We start from the raw sequence: 21,472 nt of genomic DNA, 5'->3' as shown, positions 1-21,472 counted from the left end.
ATCTTTTATTCTTCAGCTAACTCTTGTGTTCACAAAGAAAATTTCTTCGGGAAACTTTGATGTGGTCTTAGTTGTGATATTGGTAATGACCTCTTTTCTCAAATATAATTTTTTCATCTTTAAGGAAGGGCTGGATCTGGCTATTTGTTATATCAGTATTACTAATAATACTTTGGAAAGAAGCAATATAACATAAAGTACTCTCTTTGACATTTTATTGTCAAACTTGAATAACAATGACAGCAAACTAAGATGTGCTGAATAAAGCAAAAAGCCAAAAGAACAATTCTTGTCAGCATGTTGGGGAAAACTATAAGGTAGAGTGCAAATTTTCTATCATGTACATCATGAAAAATTCTAATTAAGAGCACCCCGGGATAAGCTCCTCGATCTGGTATAAATTCTTTAGATGCCATGTCATGGAAAATGCCAACAAACAAGAAATATTCTGTGTTGGATTGTCATCTCTCCCTGCATCTCTTGTATCTTCCGAGTATCTCACCACTAAAAATGCCATCTCTATTGTTTATATTTATCTATCTATCTCTCTCTGTGTATATGTGTGTGTGTGTGTATGTGTGTGTAATTTTTAAAAAATGTGCCCTCTGAAGATCTGGGAATCCATTTTTTTTTTTTTTTTTTAAATATAGTTTTGCTGATGGATTAAAAACCTTTAGAAATCAAGTTCCCTCTTATAGAGTTCTTCTTGGTCAGCGTTGGTTTTGGTAAATTATTTCTCTGGTAGACCTAGGAATGACAGATAAACTAGGTTTGAAAGAACCATGGTTAAAAAACGGCTGAATGAACTCAACTTGTTTTATGTTGCTCTTTTCATTTCATCTTATCTCATAGTGATCCCTTCAGCTGACCTGTCAGAGCAAATCTCCACAGCTGGCACAGAGGCCTCAGGCACAGGAAACATGAAGTTTATGCTGAATGGAGCCCTCACTATTGGAACTATGGATGGTGCTAATGTGGAGATGGCTGAAGAAGCTGGAGAAGAGAATCTTTTCATCTTTGGTATGAGAGTAGAGGATGTGGAGGCCCTGGACAAGAAAGGGTATGAGCTTCTCCATTGCTCAGTTATTTTTCCTCCGTTTTTTTTTGTTTGTTTGTTTGTTTGTTTGTTGCATAAAGTATGACATCTTTGCTGTTTTTATAGTTCTAAGTAATCATATGCTGGTTAAGCTTGAGAATGGCATTTTACAAATATTAACTTCCTACTTGCACTGCACTGCATTGATCACTGGAAGAGACAGACTTGAGATTAGAGAAAGCTGCTCTACAGGAGCTAGCATTCTAAGGATAGGACACATGCACGGGCAAACATGGTGGTTACAGTGTGGGACGACCCCTGAAGCCCATAGAAAACAATGGATTTATGAAGTTTGTGTGGGAAAAGGTACCACCAGTGGGGAGGCATCAGAGCGGGCTTTGTGAGAGAGGGCATTTAGGTTAGATGGTGCCCGTCTGTATGATAGGAGAGGAAAAGGTGAGAGGATTCAGGGAAGGTTTGTAGTACCGTCGGTTTGGCTCAAACATTGAATACGTGGTAGGGAGTAGAATAGGATAATGAATGAAAGAAAAATAAATTTATTAAACATTACTGGGTGCCTAGTACAGTGCTTTGCTGGACATACATACACAAAGTGAAGGACAGTACTTGCCTTCAAAAAGAAGGGAGGGAGAGAGGGGAAAAAAAACATTTATATAGAACCCGTTTTGTATGTATCAGACATTATTCTTCACAACAGAGTGGTAGGTGCTTCCATTTATTGTCCCCATTTTATAGTTGAGGGAACTGAGGCAAAGGTTGAGTGACTTTCCCAGAGTCATTGGGTTGGATGTGAACTCTCAGTCTTCAAACCCAATTCTCTGTCCATTGTACCACCTCACTGCCCTGGGGAGCTTCCATGCTAGGAGGGAGGTAATAAATTTAGGAGAGAGTTAGGGAGGGAAATTTTATTTTGGAAAGGTCTCATGATAATGAGTGGAGCCCCAGGAAGGTGGATACACACACCTTTTCAAGGAGCAGGAGCAGGATTGAGATTTTGTTTGATTTTGGTTCTATACTAGAAAAGGGGGGGAGAGGAAAGGGAAGGCAGCTGATGAGATAGCCTGAGGAGTAATCATGGGAAACTCCTAAAATCAATATATCCTGAAGCAGGAGGCTGCCTGAGGGATTCAGCCGTAAAGATAGTGAATCCTAAAGGGAGCCAGGAACTGTGTTCCGGAGATGAAAGAGTTAAATCCTTTAGAACATGATAGTGGATAGAATAATGCCAGATTGTGGAGGGCCTTGGAAGGCAGAGGAATTTGAACTTGGTTGTCTTTTAAGTGAATCCACTAAAGCCTTTTGAGCAGAAACAGCTTCATAGTAAGGCTTTTCCCTCAGAGACCAGCAAAATCTGGTTTTGGAATAATATAAAAAAATTTTACCTATGCACTATGTGGCGTTTTTAATGCTTCCTGTCCTTGGGTTTTGGCTAAAGAAAAGACCACAGAACATAAATATCACAAAGGAAGCATGAATATAGCTATTTCCTCTTTCCCACACATACACCTAGCCCATCTGGTCTCCTCTGTTCTGTACTTTTCTCTTTATGTCTTTTGCACTGGTGGCTCCGAGGGCTCAGTGCACTTCTCTTCACTTCAACCTCCTAGAAGCCCTTCCTGCTTTCTACATGAAGCCTAACATAGTCCTTGGAAAATACTTTGTGTTTTAATTAATAGAAGTTTGCAAAAGAGGAGGAAATACTGGGAAACTTCGCATTATGCCCTCATGTACACATAGTAGAAATTAATATTTCAAGGAAGACATCTCATATTTGATCATGAGCCTATCATCGTTCATATGATCTTCTCACATGTCCACATCAGGATATTTGTACTTCTTTCCCCTGCAGGTACAATGCTAAGGAGTACTATGACCGGATCCCAGAGTTGAAGCAAGTGATTGACCAGATCAGCAGTGGATTTTTCTCTCCTAAGGAGCCTGACTGCTTCAAGGATGTAGTGAACATGTTAATGTATCATGACAGGTAGAAAATATAACTTTAGTTTCACACTTGTCTAGAAATTTCCTTGGCTTGAAGTCCCAACTATAACCCAATGAGTGCAAAATGCTTTTTTATATATCTAGCTCATTCTATCTGTATCTCTTTTAACACTTGACAGAATATTGAGGAGTAAAGAAAGGAAAGGAATGAGCAATTTATACAGCATCTACTGTATACCAGACAATGCTAAGAACTTTACAGATATCTCATTTGAGTCTCATAGTAAGCTTGGGAGATAGGCTCTATCTATTTATCTTCATTTTACAGGTGAGGAAATTGAGGCAAAAAGAGTCTTAAGTGACTCTTTCAGGGTCATACAGCTAGTAAATGTCTAAGGCTGACTTTGAATTCAGGTATTCCCGAGTCCAGGCCTGGTGCTCTATTCGCTGCACTGCTTAAATCTGAATTTTGATGAAAAAGCTGTGTTTTTTTCTGTATCATTTCTCCCTTTATATAGGTAAACCTCAAGCTGCCAGAAGCGGGGCTTAACATGGCCCCAATAAAAACTAATTCAGTAATAATTGATATGTGATGTTGGAGAATGTCACAGTTATAATTGTGCACTGACATTTACTCAGAGGCCACATTTGTGACAGAACATTTAGTCTTGGGAATAAATGGCCCAAGTTCTAGTCTAAGCTGTGATTGTCATGGATACAGCTTTTCCCTCTGCCTTCTCTCCTGTCCACATGCGACTTGTGTAGAAACCTTACCCAATTCAGAACACATCTTCACTCCTGTTTCCTTTATCATTGTTGCAGCAACTCCTGGTCTACCCCACCAGGTTATTGTAAGGATCAATAATAATTTTATATATGTGTGTGTGTGTGTGTGTGTGTATAGGCAATGACAACTGAAAATTATTGTTGAAACTAAGGGCCTAATTATAAGCACCAGCTTTTGGGGCTTGATAACTTAGCTTTACGTGCAGAGGCTCTTAATTTTTTCATGTGTCCTGGACTCCTTCTCAAAACAATGTTTCTTTTTAAATTTTTAATAGAAGGAAATGGTAAATTTCAATTTCAAGAGCTTAGCAAAAATAAAGTTGGAATTTTTCTCATTCATTTTCACAGACCCCAAAAATCTCTCCATGGACTTGAGTCTGTGAACCTCAGCTAAAGAACCCTTGCCTTTAAGTGTAGGAATGATCTTTGCTTCCCTTAATCCTTCCTAGAGTGGAAATTTTAGTCATAGTCTCCCCTAATTGTGTAAACAGTTGATGGATAATATCTCTGAAGAAAGTATTAGTACAGTGGTGGTTCAGCACTTGTCTGTTTTGAAAGTCATCGAATTTTGTATTCGAGGCATTTTGATTTAAAAAAAACAAGCTTCAACACTTACTGCTTTCTTAGCGTTTGTCACACTTGCTGACTGTTTTGATTGAACAGTAGGGAGGTGAGGTTGGCCAGACCCTCCTGTATCTGCTATTACCCTCAACCATGGGCAACTCCTCAAGTGGAATTGTTAGGTTGGAGCCCACTGTGCTGTGTGGTTCACTGTGTTGAGGTGGTTCACATGAGCAGGTAGGTCACAGAGCAGTTCTTGCAGGATGATGTGGTTGCACCTTAGTCTCCCAGCTCCCCAAACATCCAAACTGGAAGGGACACAGAGCAGGAGACATATTCAGCAGGAGCAGCTACACAAGTAGCACAGTGGCAGGGGGCCCAGGACTCCTGGCAGCCTGGAGGAGGACCATCACCTTTACCTCCAGGGCTCCTCCCCCCGAGGAAGCTTGGACATTGTGGGATAGGGGAGAGTATGAAGGCTGCAGTCCTCTCAGAAAGGAGCCCTGCAGGGCTGGGCAAGGCTGGCTTGTTTCTCCAAGTTGTAAGCCTTGTCCCTTTGGAGAATTGGGTACGGAGAATTGGCTGTGATTTATTCCTTGTGGGAAAATTCATATGGTTACGCATGGCTTTCGCCCTCTTTGTGCCTTGTGGAACCAATTAACAATGAGTACTGAGGCACTCTTAGGTTGGTGTTGTGTTGCACAACCAAAGTCTAAATGTGAGTAATAACTAGTATTGACATCAGTCATATTCACTGGTTAATGTATTTAGTCAGTTAAATTTCTGTTAACTTTAGCTCTTTTGTTAACTTTTTCTGGCTAGAGCTTAGAATCTTTATTTTTCCTCTGTTACTGTGCCTCTTAACTAACAGATCTATTTAATAGCTAACCTTTGGCAAATTAAATAGCTCCAAAACTTTAATTTTATACCCAGGAGCTAAGCTCAGCAAATATATTTAGAGCTAAAGGACCAAATAAAAATTAACTTAATAAATGTAGGCTCTTTAGCCATGACATTCTCCACTAAAGTTCTACTTTGATGTCTTATCAGGTTATTAAAATGACCTCAAGCTTTTTTAGCATGGGCCTGGTCTGTGTGTCTTTAGTACAAGGGTTACACTAAATTTACCTGGGAGAGAATAATACCAGGTTAGGATATTTTATGTATCATTGGAGAGAATACTCACATCAGTATTACCTCAGATCTTTTCAAGTATTGAAAAAATTGGTTATGTATGAGGTATCATTGACATAATCAGAAAGCTCTTCTCTATGAAACATTCAAGATTTTCAAGTGTTTGTAATAGTGCTTTTATTTAATGAACATTATCACTTAGGTTAACTACTTTTAGCTCTAACTTTAAGGTGTTTATCAAAAATTATATACCTAATGAATGTACACTTAAATTCTTTAGAAATGAAGATTGTTTTAAAAAGAATTGGTGTCAAAAATTCAAAGAACTAGATTTTTTTTTTGTCCATTCACACATGTCCCTGTTATTATAGGATAAAATTTTTTACCAAGTATTTTTTTTTTTTTTTTTTTTTTTACTTTATCCAACTTAGTTCTAATCACAATCTTTTTTGTTTTCAGGTTTAAAGTGTTTGCTGACTATGAAGCCTATATAGAGTGCCAAGCAAAAGTGGACCAGTTATATAGGGTAATACTGCATATTATTTCTGAAAACCTAGGGTCATGAGGTGCTTAGAAAGCCATGTAGTCTGTTGGGAGATATTTCCATATGTAGTCTAGCTTATGAGGCCCTTTGTTTGGTCTCCTGGCCAGCTACCAATATGAAGGGCAGAGCCAAACCATCTCACTCTTGCTATTTATTTACTTTCACTTTCAAAGAGGCGTCTCTAAAGTGATATTTTCACAAATAGATTATAACCCTCAAATGTGGTTGCTAGAGAGTTTGGAGAACATTTCATAGACCTGAGTTATACAATTGGATGCAGAAGATCAGCTTAATATGTTTCCTTTGAGACTGTAAATCCTTTCCACTCATTATATCCATAGCAATATGGAAATCACCTCCTCCCCCCATCCCATCCCCCATTCTTATATCTCATTGCCACCCAGGTCTCTTCTGTTCATGGCATTGTTACTAGCTGGGATTCTTTCTCTTAGCTTGTCTTTGAGCCCAGCAGGGAGATTTGTCACATCTCAGTTGAAGACTTAGGATTGGCATAGTAAATATGTTGAGCTCATGGTTCTCAGACAAAAGGGAAGCTGATTAATACCAATATTCACCCTTAGAACTGTTGTAAATATGATAACAAAAGTTCTAAATACTGTACTGTTAGTAGTGCTGGAAACGATTCTCTCAGCTCAATATGTATATTTTCACTAGATTTTTTTAGTAACCAATACCACCAAGTAGATGTAAAAATGAGCGGAGGGACATTTTCTTCATTCACTTTTTGATAATTTATTGTTTATAAAATATTGCCAGCACTGTGCCAGATACTATATAATATACAAAAAAAAAGAAGAAATGGTCTCTTTTTTTCTGGAAATCTAATTAAGGAAGCACATTTACATACATGAAACTGCTAGCGAACAATTCAAAACAGTGCTTGTGCTGCAGAAATAGTAAAGGAAATGTCTTCATTTGCAGTTCTAGGAAAGTTAGCAAAGGATTCAGCTGGAGTCTCAGCCTTGGAATTTGGCCTGAGAAGCACCTAGGAAAAAAGCATGAGCAAAGACATGAAAACAAAAATGGATATTGGGAGTCAGTAAAAAAAAAAAAAAAAAGCCAGCAAAAAAGAAGCTGGCTAGATTGGACAGTACACTTAGAGGAACAGACAGATGAAGACTAGACAACTTTCCTACTTTGGGTTCCAGAGTCAGAACTTTGAATGTAGAACAAGAAGCTGCTGTATGTTTTTCAGCAGGGAAGTGAGTGATGTAACAAGTTCATTGAAGGGGACAGAAATTAGAGGGAGGAGAATCACTTTAGGAAGCAAATGCACTTATATAAGCACGAGGCGATATACACAAAATTGAGAATAGGCTAAATAGCAGTCACTCTACTACACCTTTCTATAGCCACATGACTTGTTTTTATGTTAATGTCTAGGGAGAATTACAAGAATGGTTGCTATTTTCAGATTCTTTTTTTCCTATCTTGGAGATCAGTAGAAGCAAGCAAAATTGGCTAAGAGAAAGTGAGCATGGCATTGATAGGTGTGAATGAGTTCACTGTAGATGAGCAAACCAAATGACTTATGGAAGCTATAAAAAAGGCCGCCAGGACATCGTCTCCCGGATGTTATGGTTCTCTTTGAGAACAAAAGACCCAGGGGGTTTGAATTCCACTAGTGAGGAGGGTACCCTCACCTCCCGAGGCAGCCATTCCACATTGATGGGTATCCCTTATGCCTAGCACATAGTAGACTTGTTGTTGGAGAGCTCTGATAGGAAGGAAGTTTTCTTTATGTCAATTTAAAATCTGCCTATTTTTGACTTTCATTTATTGCTCCTATTTATTCCTTTTTGATCCAGGAAGAAAAATCTCATCCTTCCTCATGGCTCTCCTTCCAGTGTAATATGCCCTGTCTTTTAAGCCTTAGGGTTTTTCCCAGGATCTTCTTTGCTGACATTACCTGACTCACTTCAGCTAATCTCTTAACAGCAAAGGTTCTGGCTGCTTAGTGTCTTTCCTTTTAGTCTCTCCAAGCTTTAGAAATTGACGTCTAGAGTTTTAAAAGCCTAGCAGGTTGACAATGGGAATGAAAATGATTTAAAAAGAATGTCAGGGCAGTGAATATAAAGTCTGACTGGATTTTGTGCCAGAATTTTTATATATTTGTCATATTTTGGGTAACAAAAGTTTCTGTAAAAAAATGCATTTTTTTTTTTAAAGTGTTTGTTGCTGTCTGCAGGCAGCCTTGTGTGCGATTAGATTTAGGGCCTAATCTTGATATAAAAGATCAGCAAGCTACACTTTTTTCTCCTAATGGGTAACCACAGACTGTGTCCTTGTAGTTCAGAGTGAAGCAGGAAGGTGATATGATCTTGTAGTAGGAGTAGGTACCAAAGCTTCATCCCTTTGTATGCTGACATACTAACTTTCCTTCACTATTTGTAGTCATGAGAAGTTCTTATTCAGCCATTTTTATATTATATCCGACTCCTTGTGTGACCCTATTTGGGGTTTTCTTGACAAAGATACTGGAGTAGTTCGCCATTTCCTTCTCCAGCTCATTTTACAGATGAGGAAACTGAGGCAAACAGGGGTAAGTGACAGATGATCATACAGGGAATAAGTGTCTGAGGCTAGATTTGAACTTAGGTCTTCTTGCTTCAGACCCAGCACTCTACGCTATGTACCTACCTACTGTCCATGGGGAAAAAGAGTTGTATTTGTTGGTGAATTTTTAACTTCCTTTGCTATGAAAACATCTACCTAAACTATATATTAAGATCCAGAATAAGGAATTTGAGTTTCATTTTCCCTAATTGATTTGGGTTTCAGGTCAGGCCTGAACTGTAACACCTTCTTCACTGTCCCCCTCACCTGCTGATTATGACCCCCACAGCTTTGCTTGTGCTGCTCCCCTGGCCTCTTAAATAGCCTGACTTGAGTCTAGGGGTGAAGAACAGAGCTGGGCTGGAAAGAAAAAACCTCACATTTCTTAGTGTTTTCTTCAGAATTTCAGTCAGTTTCTCTGAGTACTTTCTAGGCCAGCTCAAGCTCTACCTTCTTAAATGCTTCCTAGTTCTTTCTTTCTATACTGATATCTCACCTTTATTTTATCTAATTCTTTAAGATGTCTTGTCTTTCTAGTTAAAACTTTTAACTTTATCTAAGGCAGAGACTTTATACTTTGTCCCCTGGAACACGTAGTACAAAATGGGCATGAAGTAGGCGCTCATTAAGAACTCTAAGTTTGAATTGAGTTTATGATTTTTAAGAGACTTCTTGCCTAAAGTTTCTAGGTTCTGTGCCCACTCCCTCCCCTAATAGAGGTATACAGGCCATGCATACTATTTCCATTTGCCTTTTTGGTCATCCTTTGGGATTCATTCTGGGGAGCCATGCCATTTAGTAGTAGTCTAATAAACATAAGCATTAGGGACTCTTCACCTTCCAGCAAACTGCTTCATGAACCAAAAGTACAGCTTGTAGGACTATTCCTACATATTGTATCTTTGTAGCCAAAGACTTCATTCTGATGAGTTTTTCTATCTTCTCTTTTGCTCTGCAGAATCCCAAAGAGTGGACAAAGAAAGTCATCAAGAATATTGCTTGCTCCGGAAAGTTTTCCAGTGACCGGACAATCACTGAATACGCCAGGGAGATATGGGGTGTTGAGCCCTCAGATGTGAAGATCCCACCCCCTAACATTCCCAGGGAGTAGCCTGTTCCGCCGGGGAGGTCCTGTTGGTAACAGTGCACTCATGAGTGGAAGTGCTTCTGGTTTCTAGTTAACTTTGCACCTAATGCAGTTTGCAGTCACTTTACCACCAGTAGATGGTCTTAACTTTATAAAATAGTATTTTCCAGAGAAGGAAGTGATGGTGGTGATGTTTAGAGGGAAGATTGAGAGCATGGCTTGTGCCTGTGCTTCCGAGTTAGTGAGGTAGCGTAGGTGCCGAGTGCTTTAGGAATTTGTGCCCCTCCTTCCTATTTTTCCCCTTTTCTCCCTCCCCACCCCCAAAGAAAAGCAGCTTTGTGAAGAAAAATCCTCAGTAATAGGAGCATTTGACAGGTAGCTCGATGGATGGAGTAGTTACTCTGCCAGCTTTATCCCGCTTGCTAGCACGCATAGTTCTGGGGTTGCTTGTTGTCCTATTCCTCCCTCCAGAAGACTTGTGCACTTGGGTTTGGGGCTCTGCATTGCAACACCTGTTTTCTATATCAAAATGGTCTTGAGATAGGAGAATATGCATATCAGTAAGCGCTTTGGAAGGGCCTATCAGATGCAGCATTGGATGCCAGACTTTTTGGAAATGATCCAGGACTATTATAGTCCCCTTTGTCTCTCTCACACGTTCCGTCTCTGTCTCTCGCTCTCCCTTCTACCTCCCCTCCATTCCCAGTGTCTTTTCTGACCTTGTAGTTAAATGAAATCATTAATATTCTCATAGCATGTTATAATCTATGTAGTCTTCTTTTTGTATAAATGAACAGGAAGGGAAATAATTTTATCTCTCAAGAACTGCCAATTATCTATATTTTCAATTGAAAAAAAAATGAAGATTGTGACAAGGTAGAAAATGGGCATCTTTCCTTTTTTTTTTGCCAAAAAAAAAAAAAAAGTGCTGATAGGTGCACTGCTGGCCAAATCTCATGGTGCCATTGTGTAAAGAGAGATATTTAGCAGACCGGGGCAGGAACTCTATATTCCAGTGTCCAGCTTCCCCAGAAACCCAGATTCTTCTTTTGGTCCATTCCTATAGCAGTCATGTAACTTCTGTCATCAGGAAGCATTACTGATCTGAGCTGCAGTTTGCCTTAAAGATTGAGTTAATAATGTTGGGTAGTGGCATAAATTCACCAATATTAAATATTTCCCTTGTTTCTTGTATCTCTAAACACTTTCTTCCTAGTTGAAGGTCCATATTGGTCAGAAACACATCTTTAGAACTTGCAAAAATTCATGAAATTCTTAATTCTTCTTGCAGATTCTCTTACCATTGCCTTGTATCTACAAGCAAACAAAAACATAGCTATAGCTTCGTGTGGGGTCAGGACCAGCAAGTGAATAAGGAAACAGGCAAACCTATGGCTCAAGAGAGAGGCTCCCTTGGTCCCCAGATGGCTATGGTGCAGCTACTGGTCCTCTTCTCTGGGTCATTATCAGGGCTATCATTTCCTAGAAAGAAGCAGTACCACATGAAGAACACAGCTCCGATTAGTAGAAACAGAGATTGCATACTATTTTTAAGGATAAGACTACTTAACTGAAGAGTAGCTGGGTTTTATTTTTTTTTCCTTGAAAAAATAAGAAACAAAGTTTTTTCCCTTCTTTACCAACTAAAAACGTTACTTTTTAGCTTAGTATAAACAAGTTTTTGCCACGAATATCTTAAACTTGTCTGGATACTGGTAAGCCCACCCAGATACCCATCAACTATGACGATCTTATTGGGTGTATTGGAACTTGGCTCATGCCTTGACTAATGACAGTTGCAAGTAATTGAGGGCTATCCTGTTGAGGTAGCTGGACCTCTAGCTCATTGGTTCACATTTTGGGTTTTAATCTAGACAAGATCTGCTTCTCCCCAATTCATTTCTGGAGAACTTAAGTCCTACTTTGTTTTCCTTTAGTGGAAAAGGAGCTGAATGTTCTACCTTTTTCCAATCTGAATATGAGTTCACGATTTAACTCCTATTTTTCCACTATTTTCTACCACATCATAACGGAGTGACAAAGAATTGGAAAATAGAGAGGTTGATTTGAAAGCAAATGTGGTGTGTGTTTGTTCTATTGTATTTCCCACGCTCCACGATGAACCAAGACCAAAGCATTCTCTGTGGCTAGTGGAAGTATATGACATTTCAGAGTAGATCTCATACTGATTGATTTCCCAAAGTAATCAAAGTCCACTAAGAAAAAGGTATGGAAAAAGCTGCAGTTAACTTTTTTTGGATCACTGGAAAGAGAACCAGTTTTAGGGGGTCAAACTCAAATTTTAAATTCCTTAAGGGTTAAGCCTTTATTCTTGGAGGCTTCCTTACTTGCATGTTGGGTAAACACATACCTGTTACCTTCCTATCTCTCTATCCTTTTGTTTCTGAATAGCCATTTAACAAGCCAGACCAGACCCTTGGTATTTTGGGGCCATGAGGTTTTCCTGATGGGGCATTCCCTTGTCAGGGATGCCCGAGGGGGGACTGTTGTTCCAGGAACTCACTGGGGTTGATTTAAGCAAGATCCTAAAGCCTGGCTTGGCCCTGGGGCAGAGCCCAAATGTTTTCCATCTTGGCTACATTCAAACTCTTGTGTACACAGATTTCTGTATTCCATGAAGCCAGCACTGTATGTGTGAAGTCACTCTGTATGTAGTGGATCACTGTTATTGTCTTTGTGTGTGAGAAACTGATTAAACAATTATGTCAGTGGTTAATTGGACACATATCCTAGACTGCTCGTTTGCTTTTTTAAATACGTAACCAAAATCCTATTTGTTACATCAGTGCCTTGTGTTCTCTTCCACGGTTTTCAGCCTCCACTTATCACCAGGCCTAGCCTGTCTCTGTGACAAGAGAAAAACCTAAAGTAGGACCAGTTAAACCTAGTAACAGGCAAAGCAGCCACAAAGCATTAATGAAGCGTCCCCCCCCTTGGGCTCCAGAGGGCAACACTGATGGAGGACAGCAGATGTCGATTCATCATTGCTTTGGCTTAGTGGCTGCGGCTGAAAATTCACTCCTAGCAGTGGCGACAGCGGAAATTAGGTTGGGGAGAGAGCAGCCCACCTGAAGTTGCGATTCTCTGCATCAAGGAAGCATGCTGTAATCATAGAGGTTTGGAGAATTTCAGACTTCAGTGGGCAAATGTGGAGTTCAGTGATAAGTTAGTTTTAACCTCAGCTCCACTCCTGCCCCAGGGGAGAATTAACCCACTTTTCTCAAAACTGACACCCAGACTGATGAGGTGCCCACTTTTCAATCAAGCCTCTCTTCTGACATTTCAACCAATTGCTCATGAAATTCTGTGTGTGTGCACCTTGAAAAGCAGATACTCAAAGAGTCTCCTTGATTAAGCCATCATTAAGAATTATGTAATGTTGGAAGAAAATGGGCTCTTAGATTTCAGTAGCAATGTTTTCATTCTGTTATAATTCCTGGGACCTCTTCCATCCTCCCTTCCCAACAAGTACCTTTCCACCCTTTCACTTCAGTCCCTATACGTACTTGCTAATGAAGGAATGCTATGGGGGACTCTAAACATGTAATCTATAAACTGCCTTGTTCTTGTTTTAAAATTATACACACAGCTGCAGGTTGAATCAAGAATTATTCACAATATGAACTAATGGTTTTTTTTTTGTATCCAAAGAAACAGACCATTTAACACATAGAACAATTGATCTTTTGATTATTCACGCTTTACTCAGATCTTGCTAGCAGCAGTAATACTACAATGGTATCTTTATTAGTAAGAACAAAGCCCACCATGGACCTAGGTTGCTGACATTGCTCCCCCCTCGCCCCCCCTCCCCCCCCAAAAAAAAATTACCGACAGAGGTATAAACATTCAGACTTATGAAACCCTACCACACTGTTTTGTGTTCCAAGTTAAAATGTCTCAGTGCTTTTTTGTTAAACATCAAAAACATTATTAAAGTAGGTGGTATTTGCTTATGACGGATAAGAGGACAAGCCATTATAGCCCTAAGAAAAAATGGTAGGAGATGATAGAATATGTCTGGTTACTACAGTAGATATATAGATCTCAAGAATTATAAAGTGGAAGGAACCTTAGAGAACAAGTCCATCCAGCTTAGTCACTTTACACGTGCAGAAGCAAAAACAGACCTGAGTGAGATCTAGGTCCAGGCTGGTGTTTTATGCTGACATTCGTTGAAGGATCACTAACTTTAATGACTTTCTCATCTCCCACTCCCATATGCAATTAATTGGTCCCACAAGTCTTGTCCACTGTACTGCTACTGCCTCTCCCCCTTTTTCCTCTTCAGAGCAATAGATGGCATTGCTTTCTGGCCTGAAAGTGGCTTATACTGGAATCCCAGAATAAAATAAGCTTGTTTCCACACAAGCCTAATGTGCTATAATATAAATCAAGTTTCAAGAACCCCACCAGCAGTCTTATTTCTATGAAGTATTATGAAACTGCTTGTACTATACTTGTACAGGTACTTTGAAACTACTTGGGGGATGAGGAGAAGGTCTAAGAATGGATCATAAAAATTAGATGTGTACTTAAGCACAAAACGGTCAGAGTCAACAATGGAGTGATCCAAAGACAATTTTATTAAAATTATGCAGTTTTTTTCTTTGAGAGATTTTAAAGTTCAATACACAATACTGGCCTAATGATTGCAACTGTAGGTGACAAATTTAAACAGTTATCAGGTTCATGCTTTGGAGAATCTGATCTTTTGTTAATTGGGAAAGATGGACAATATTCTCATTTAAGGTTGAATTTTATTTAATAGGTGTCTAATGAAAGCAACAGCATGTCATGGAATGTTGGTTTGGTTGTACAAAAAAAAGCCGGACGATAGACATCTATCAGTGCAATAAATAACTCCCGTAAGTAGCAAAGTGGCACATAGCTCATAAGTAACATGGGCCAAAACTATATTCCATCTTTTTATGGCATAAAATTCATTAAAAATAGACATTATGCACCTGTAGCTAGGACTCCCGTGCATGCGTATGTGCTCATGCTCCTCAATATACAACTGCAGAAATGGGCATTCTGTGCCTAAGGCTGCAAGACTTCACACTGGGACCAGTATTGCAAAGAAATGGAAACTTGATGTGCAATCTGGAATATTCCTGTCCCACTGTGCAGAACAGCCTTCCCCATATGGAGTGCTTCTGGTACGTACTGGATTAGAGACTCGAGTCTTGCCTAAGACAAAAGAAGGAAGACGATCGGGGAAACTCCATTCACATTCATTAGCCAAGTTCTGCCCCAGCTTAAGCAGACAGACTAAAATCCTAAAGCTGGGAAAGCTCACTCTGCATTTAAACCTTGTAGCTAAGACCACAGGGCAAAGTAGTCTAGTGGACACTGTACGAGGTACAAACTTTTCTGCCTCAAAGTGCTTAGTGTGGTTGATTTTTCTAGATTTGCAGAGAAAAACGAAGACAGATCACCACCACTATTTTATTTTTAAGTAAAGGTTCAGTTTAGACCCAAATAGTAAGAAGGATGAAGAGAGAAATAAAAGGGAAAATGAACTGAGAGAAGTACAAATAAAAAAATCACCATAATCAGTCTTGTGAATTAGCAAAAGTACCCCCAAGAGAGGAAAGTGGTAGCCATGGAGTGCAAGTATGCAAAGGGTGAGAAATAATAAAAAAAAAACCATCCAAAGTTCATTATGGGTATAGTAGGGAGGGATAGGAAGAACTCCAAATAAATCCTTCATTTTCAAATCTCCTACCATGCCCCTTCAGTAAGAGGTTGAAGTCCTTGTTCTGAGACACCAAGAGTCCCTTTCATCTTCTTGGGCTTCTAGAGAAAATGAATAGAGAATGAAGTCTCCATTGTAAAAAACAAAAACAAAAAATCAACCACTAAAAAGCCAGACAGAAGTAGGATCAACCAAGCGGTGGCAGGTCCACCATGGCCAACTTATACTTAAGAGGAGCAAAGCCATCCATCATCCATCATCCACTCTAAATTTCCGAGAAGGGTTCATATTTTCAGCCACTTGGTTGGATCCTCGGGTCCATTGGGGTCACATTGAGTTGCTCTGTGTAAGCTTCCTCCCATTCCTACCAGGGCTAAACAAACCAACTAAGATCGTGTCGAGTCCCCTCCACAGGCAAGCTTGATGACAAAGCCAGGGTTCCTGAGCAATGTGGATGCCGGAGAGCTAGACTCATCTGCTGCTGACAGTTTCCAGGATTGTGGACTGATCCAAAGGGAAAGAAAAAGATGGGGGGAGGGGAAGAGATCTTCATGCTTTCACATAGCCAGTCCTCAATGACGTAGCTCATGATGCTCATGTTCTGATTTTCCCAGGAATTCCCTAGACCAAAGGAAAATAGTCAGAGTCAAAAATACAAAGCAAGTGAGTTCAAGGGCCAACCAGATGAGAAAATGTGGAGAACGCCGGGCCTGTAGTTGGTGGGAAGAACTAAGTTCAAATGTCTGGGCTCAGACACTGGCGAGCTGTGAGACCTGGACGAGTCACACTTAAAACTGTTTTTCTGTTTCCACAACTGTAAAATAATAGCACCTACCTCACAGGGTTATTGTGAGGGTCAAATGAGCCATTTTTAAAAGCACAGTGCTTGGCACACAGTGGCACAATTTAATGCTGCTTCCTTTCCCTTTTCGTGCTTCTATAATAATATGTAATTCTATAGTACCATGTTAGCAAGGCAGCTAACAAAGAAATGCAGACTTCCACTTATGACTTCTGAAATCTTAAGAATTCTTTCTGAATTTGTTTAAGCTTTAAATTAAATTCAGATCCAGGATGTTCCACCTCTTCTGGAAACAACTTCCAGGAAAAGCTAAGCCAAAAAGGTGATCTGTGGGCATTTGAATGTTTTCTGGTAAGGTAGTGAAGGGAAATGGAGGAAGAGGAAATTTCATTTTCACTTCTAGTTGTTACAGAGCATGAAGTTGAGAAGTACCAGTCTTGCCTGTTAGTGCTTTCCGCCTGGAGGGATAAGCTATTTCACAAGTCAAATCAGAGGCAGCCAGAAATAACTATCAAAGGCCCAGCAGACAGGCATGGGATGGGCTCTGGGGCTGAGACAAAGTACCTGAGCCTGGTCCCCGCACGGCAGGCTACCAAAGGCCGAGTCCCCTTCTCTACCAACCGGGCAGCTGCAATTGGCTTCGGAGGTCAGGTTGCCGTTCTGTTGTGTCACTGTCAGACTGGCACCTCTGGATCTTACGTTCAGACTCAGAGCTGAACTTCTGTACCTGATCCTTAGGCTTACACGCTGGGGCAAGTCTGCCCCAGAGCACAGGAATGTGGCCAGAGGGGACCGTCACACTTCAGAAGTGCCCAAGTCCAGGAGGAAAGGCTGGCAAAGGCAGGGGAGGGCAGCCACAGGATAAGTCTGGAAGCCACTATTGTACGTCACACCAGAGCTGCTGGGGGCTTGTACAAAACGGAAGCAGCTAGGTAATGGGGGGCATCCCTGGGCCCGGAGTCAGGGAGGCTGGGGTTGACATCCAACCTCGGTGCGTACTAGCTGTGTGACCCTGGGCAAGCCACTTGTTTGCTTTAAAATACTAGAGAAGGAAATGGCAAACCAAGAAAACCACACAGACAGTATGGCTCACGGGGTCACAAAGTTAGACACGATTAAACAAGATGGTGGGGAGGACAGGAAGGGAGGAAAAAGGGGGGATGGCAGGAGGAAAGTCATTTTCAGGAGCCGTTTAGAGTAAATTTCCCCTTGTACCTAAGAGAAGGAAAAAAGGAACCAACTAAAGGGATATGTCACCCCAATCATCAGTCCCCAACACCCCATTAAAACCTTAGATAATTATCTGCATCCCACTCATGAAGGTGTTTATCTAATGAGATGTTTGGATTTATCTCAGGGCTGCCATAAGGAACAATTGAGAGAAATTATATTATGGTCATGGCTATTTTATTATGAAATAATAATTAAATAATTTTTATAATCACATTTCAAACAACATAAAATATCTTTTGCTGGTGATCCACTACAATAGGCATAGCTCACTACAAGCAGCCTCTTCCCTCCCCCAAGAAGCTAGCCTGTTTGTTAGATGGGCTCACATAGTTATTTTTCTTGGCTGGGTTGCAACCTGAAGTCAATGAAGAAGAGACCCTATTACTGTTTTCTCTTACCTCAATATTCGAGGTAGTTCAGGACTCTTGTATATATACTTGTGCCTGTAGCCAAGATCCCTGTGAAATGGAATGAACTGGACTTTGAAGTCCCGGAAGCTCTGAGATGGTGCAGCAATGTTATAAAGCTGAGAACCAGAAAACGAGATGAGTAAATTTACAACAGTAGAGCACTTGAACTTGTAATACATCTATGAGCTTCAAGAGACAGCAGGTAGTGGAGAGTATCTTCCTAGACCCTGCAATGCTGTTAAGAATAACTTAATTAAGAACAATAAAACTTCCTATTTATATAATCTATTTCTTTGGGGAGTACTAGGCATTCCCCAGGCTATTTTATTCATCTGAATTTGTCCTCCCTTGAAAACAGAAAGAAGGAAGAAATCTAAGCTATTTTAGAGAAATCCTAGTGATTCCTAGAAATCATCTTGTGCTATATAAAAGCCAAGAAGCAAATTCACCTCTTTCCATCACACCACTTCCCAAACAGATAAGGAAGGGACAATCAAGTTCAAAGAAGGATAACATGCTGCTAAAAATACTGAAATGAAAGTCAAGAAACTCCCAGCACTGCTAGTGAATCACCTGAAAAGAAAATCCTGACTCAGTTTCTCCAACATACTTGAGGTCCATTGGAACATTGAGGATAAACAAGAAAGGTTATCTGTGGGTGTAATAACAGATGCCCCACACTGTTACCTCACCAGCCAAAGAGCACAAGAGCAGGAGAATAATTCTAACTTTCAGCTCCCTTCTGAATATCAAAGATGGCTTAATGCAAAGTTGTATTTATAGAAGATGTTCGTTTGTTCTCTTTTTCTATTCTATTTCAGAATTCCTTTTCAGAATCAACTCTTTCCTGTTAGAAACACCTCTCCTCTAGGTAGGGGATTGTGAACTAGTGGTAAAACCAATCTCCTGAGGTGCCATTCTTGTAACAATACCCTGCATACAAGAATAACCTCCTTAATTATACCCATTAGCTTGAGATGTTAAAGGAGATAGTCCATCTCACTCATCAGGGAATGACTTACTTAGAAAGTAGAGATTAAACTAAACCCCCTTTGCCTCTAGCCAACATACAGGTCTGCCATAGAGCACTGTAATCATATTCTTCTTGCCTTTAGAAATAAAAATTGAATTTTCTTATGAACAAGCAAGTTGCATTGATTTGTGAATGAATATCTTTAAATTATTCTTATCACTCAAGGAGTCAACTATTTCCTTGAAGACATACATATACACACATATATGCATATGTGTATGTATATACAATTTTAAAAAACGAACTCTAGCATCTACCAGTCTTTCCATAGTCTACAAACCACTTAGCAAAGATTACAATTCCTTATTTTAAAAAGGACGTAGGAAAAGAATACTGAATATAAATGTAACTAAATTCATTTTGCCACAATATCCATTTAAGTGAAATTCAATCCATAAAATGCTCTCATTACTCTTTAGTTATTCCCACTGTTAACATCAGCAATTTTGTCTATTTATTCCCTTTCTCTTTCCCCTCATATAGTGCTGGGGAGAGGCTAGGGTCCACTTCTAGTTTCACACCAATTCCAAACATATCTACCATTTTAGTAAGAACAATTTTCCCTAAAGCCTCATTTTTCTTTAAGAATCTGCTCACTGAAATAGCAGCTACAGCAGAGCACCCCACCTTCTAGCTTCCCTAGCTTAAAGCCCCAAATCATTTATACAATGATCTCTTAAAACAACCTAGTGCAGGGAAAAAAATCCTGGCTCTGAAGTCAGAGGATGTGGGTTCAAATACTATCTCTGAGACTTTGGATAAGCCACTGAACCCTCCTGAATCAGTTTTTTTACTTGAAAAATAAGGGGCGTGGACTCCGTGCTGTCTAGAATGCTTCTAAGCTTTAAAGCCAGAATCCACTGATCTTTTCTACTCTTTGCTCCTCATTTTACTGTTCCCCCCAAGCCACCAAGCAGGATCACATACCTTTCTTCCTAGATGGAATGGCACAATAGGGTCATCTTCAGCATGAAGAATTAGCAAGGAGCATGATATGTATTTCACACTGTAATAAGAACAGAAAAATTATAAATAATAAAACAAAAAAGCATTCTAGTAACTGTGAAAAGACACAGAAAGTTACTATCTGGTTGTTTCTGATGGGGAATTTGAGATTTTGGCTTCAATTATTGCTATTTGAGTCTACACAATAATATATGTTAAACCTTTCAGTTTTTAAAAAAGTGAACATGAAATTGATTTGATAGAGAAATTCCAACTTAATATTTATCTTCAAAATATAATCCAAAACAACAAAAAAGCTATTTGTTTATAGATTGAAGTGAAACTATATGTAATTGCCAAAAAATTCCAAAACTTTACGCAACATTAATTTCCAACAAAAGGGGAAATGGTTGGATAACATTTGGTACATTAGCATGATATAATATTATAGTGTCATTAAGATTAGCAAGTTAAATAACTTGTAAGAACCACACAAGCAGGAAATATCAAAAGGTGGGATATGAATCCATTATCTTCTCCTAGTCCAAGCCTAGCTACTTTGTCTCAGCTACTATGTAAGAAGTGGTTTGTTGTTCTTCAGTCATTTTTCAATCATGTCCATATCTTCACAACCTCATTTGGAGGTTTCCTGGCTTAAAGATATTAAAGGGATTTGCCATTTCCTTTTCTAGCTCGTTTTTACAGATGAGGAAACTAAGGCAAACAGGGTAAAGAGATTGGCCAGGGTCTAATAAGTGTCTAAGGCCATATTTGAATTCAGGAAAATGAGTGCTCTTGACTTCAGGTCTGGTGCTTTATCCACTACGCCACCTGGCTGCTTGAAGGCATTTGTAATCCTCCTCTCATTCTTTAAAGCTCACATTTTTGAGTTTATTAGTCATGACTAAATTGTAATTCTGGAATAGGGAGAAGAAAAAAAATTAAAGATTTAGTGATACTCTATCGGACCATCTGGAAGGCAAAATTCACCAATTTTGACACTTTCTTTCATTATAGGTTCAGTATGTAACTAACCACTTTATTATGTAGTTGGTAGTAAAATACCAGATACTTCAGCTTTCCTCCCTGAAGAGACAAAGAAAAGAAAAGTTAAGAAAAAAAAAAAAAATGGTCACTTACTTTTCGTCATTCGCAAATTTAATTCCACTGCTAGTGATGGGGTCAAGAAAGAACCAATCAAATCCAGGAAAGTATCGGTAGACCTGGAGACACAGCAAAGACAGCAATCGACAGATATATTTAACAAAATTCCCTCCATATGCACCCTTTGAGGTCTCTCATGTTCCAATACAACTTCCACAAGCAGCTGGCCCCTGCACAGGTCCCACTGTTCTGCTGGTAACTATGTCCAGAACTCCCTTCACTCCCAACTCCTGACTGCGTTCATTGAGGATGTGAAAAATAATGCAAATACAAAGGAATTCTACATTTGTCACATCTGTACCTCAGCAAAGATAGCTACAGGTCATTTTTTGTGGGTATGGCTACATTAAGTACATCAACCGTTTAATGCCCTTTGAAGGCTGTTCTACTAAGTAAAAAAGTTGGCTGGTATTATTAAGAGAAAGTCTACTTCCTCTCCAATCTTGTCTCTCTAATCCAGGTCATTCAGAAATGGA

The 21,472-nt window shown here is 39.6% G+C and overlaps 2 protein-coding genes across 8 annotated transcripts in view; one reads left to right on the top strand and one right to left on the bottom strand.

Annotated features, from left to right (window-relative positions):
* PYGB (glycogen phosphorylase B) overlaps positions 1-12,435 on the top strand; it is a 70,303-nt gene extending 57,868 nt beyond the window's left edge. Inside the window, exons 17-20 of the mRNA XM_031951005.1 lie at positions 853-1,060; positions 2,907-3,041; positions 5,939-6,005; positions 9,559-12,435. Coding sequence (XP_031806865.1) covers positions 853-1,060; positions 2,907-3,041; positions 5,939-6,005; positions 9,559-9,711 — 563 coding nt within the window. The 3' untranslated portion in view covers positions 9,712-12,435. The remainder of the gene's footprint in view (positions 1-852; positions 1,061-2,906; positions 3,042-5,938; positions 6,006-9,558) is intronic.
* A 1,838-nt stretch (positions 12,436-14,273) lies between these two features.
* ABHD12 (abhydrolase domain containing 12) overlaps positions 14,274-21,472 on the bottom strand; it is a 124,520-nt gene continuing 117,321 nt past the window's right edge. For all 7 annotated transcript variants that reach the window (XM_031951007.1, XM_012540099.3, XM_031951010.1 and 4 more), the window contains 4 exons: positions 20,973-21,055; positions 19,815-19,893; positions 17,843-17,970; positions 14,274-16,030 (listed from right to left, as the gene is read on the bottom strand). In XM_031951007.1, coding sequence (XP_031806867.1) covers positions 15,982-16,030; positions 17,843-17,970; positions 19,815-19,893; positions 20,973-21,055 — 339 coding nt within the window. In that variant the 3' untranslated portion in view covers positions 14,274-15,981. The remainder of the gene's footprint in view (positions 16,031-17,842; positions 17,971-19,814; positions 19,894-20,972; positions 21,056-21,472) is intronic.

This window comes from Sarcophilus harrisii, chromosome 2 (genome assembly GCF_902635505.1).
Source record: "Sarcophilus harrisii chromosome 2, mSarHar1.11, whole genome shotgun sequence".
In the NCBI taxonomy this organism is placed as follows: domain Eukaryota; kingdom Metazoa; phylum Chordata; class Mammalia; order Dasyuromorphia; family Dasyuridae; genus Sarcophilus; species Sarcophilus harrisii.
Note: the sequence above shows the minus strand (reverse complement) of the source record. Positions and strands in the feature narration are given on the sequence as shown.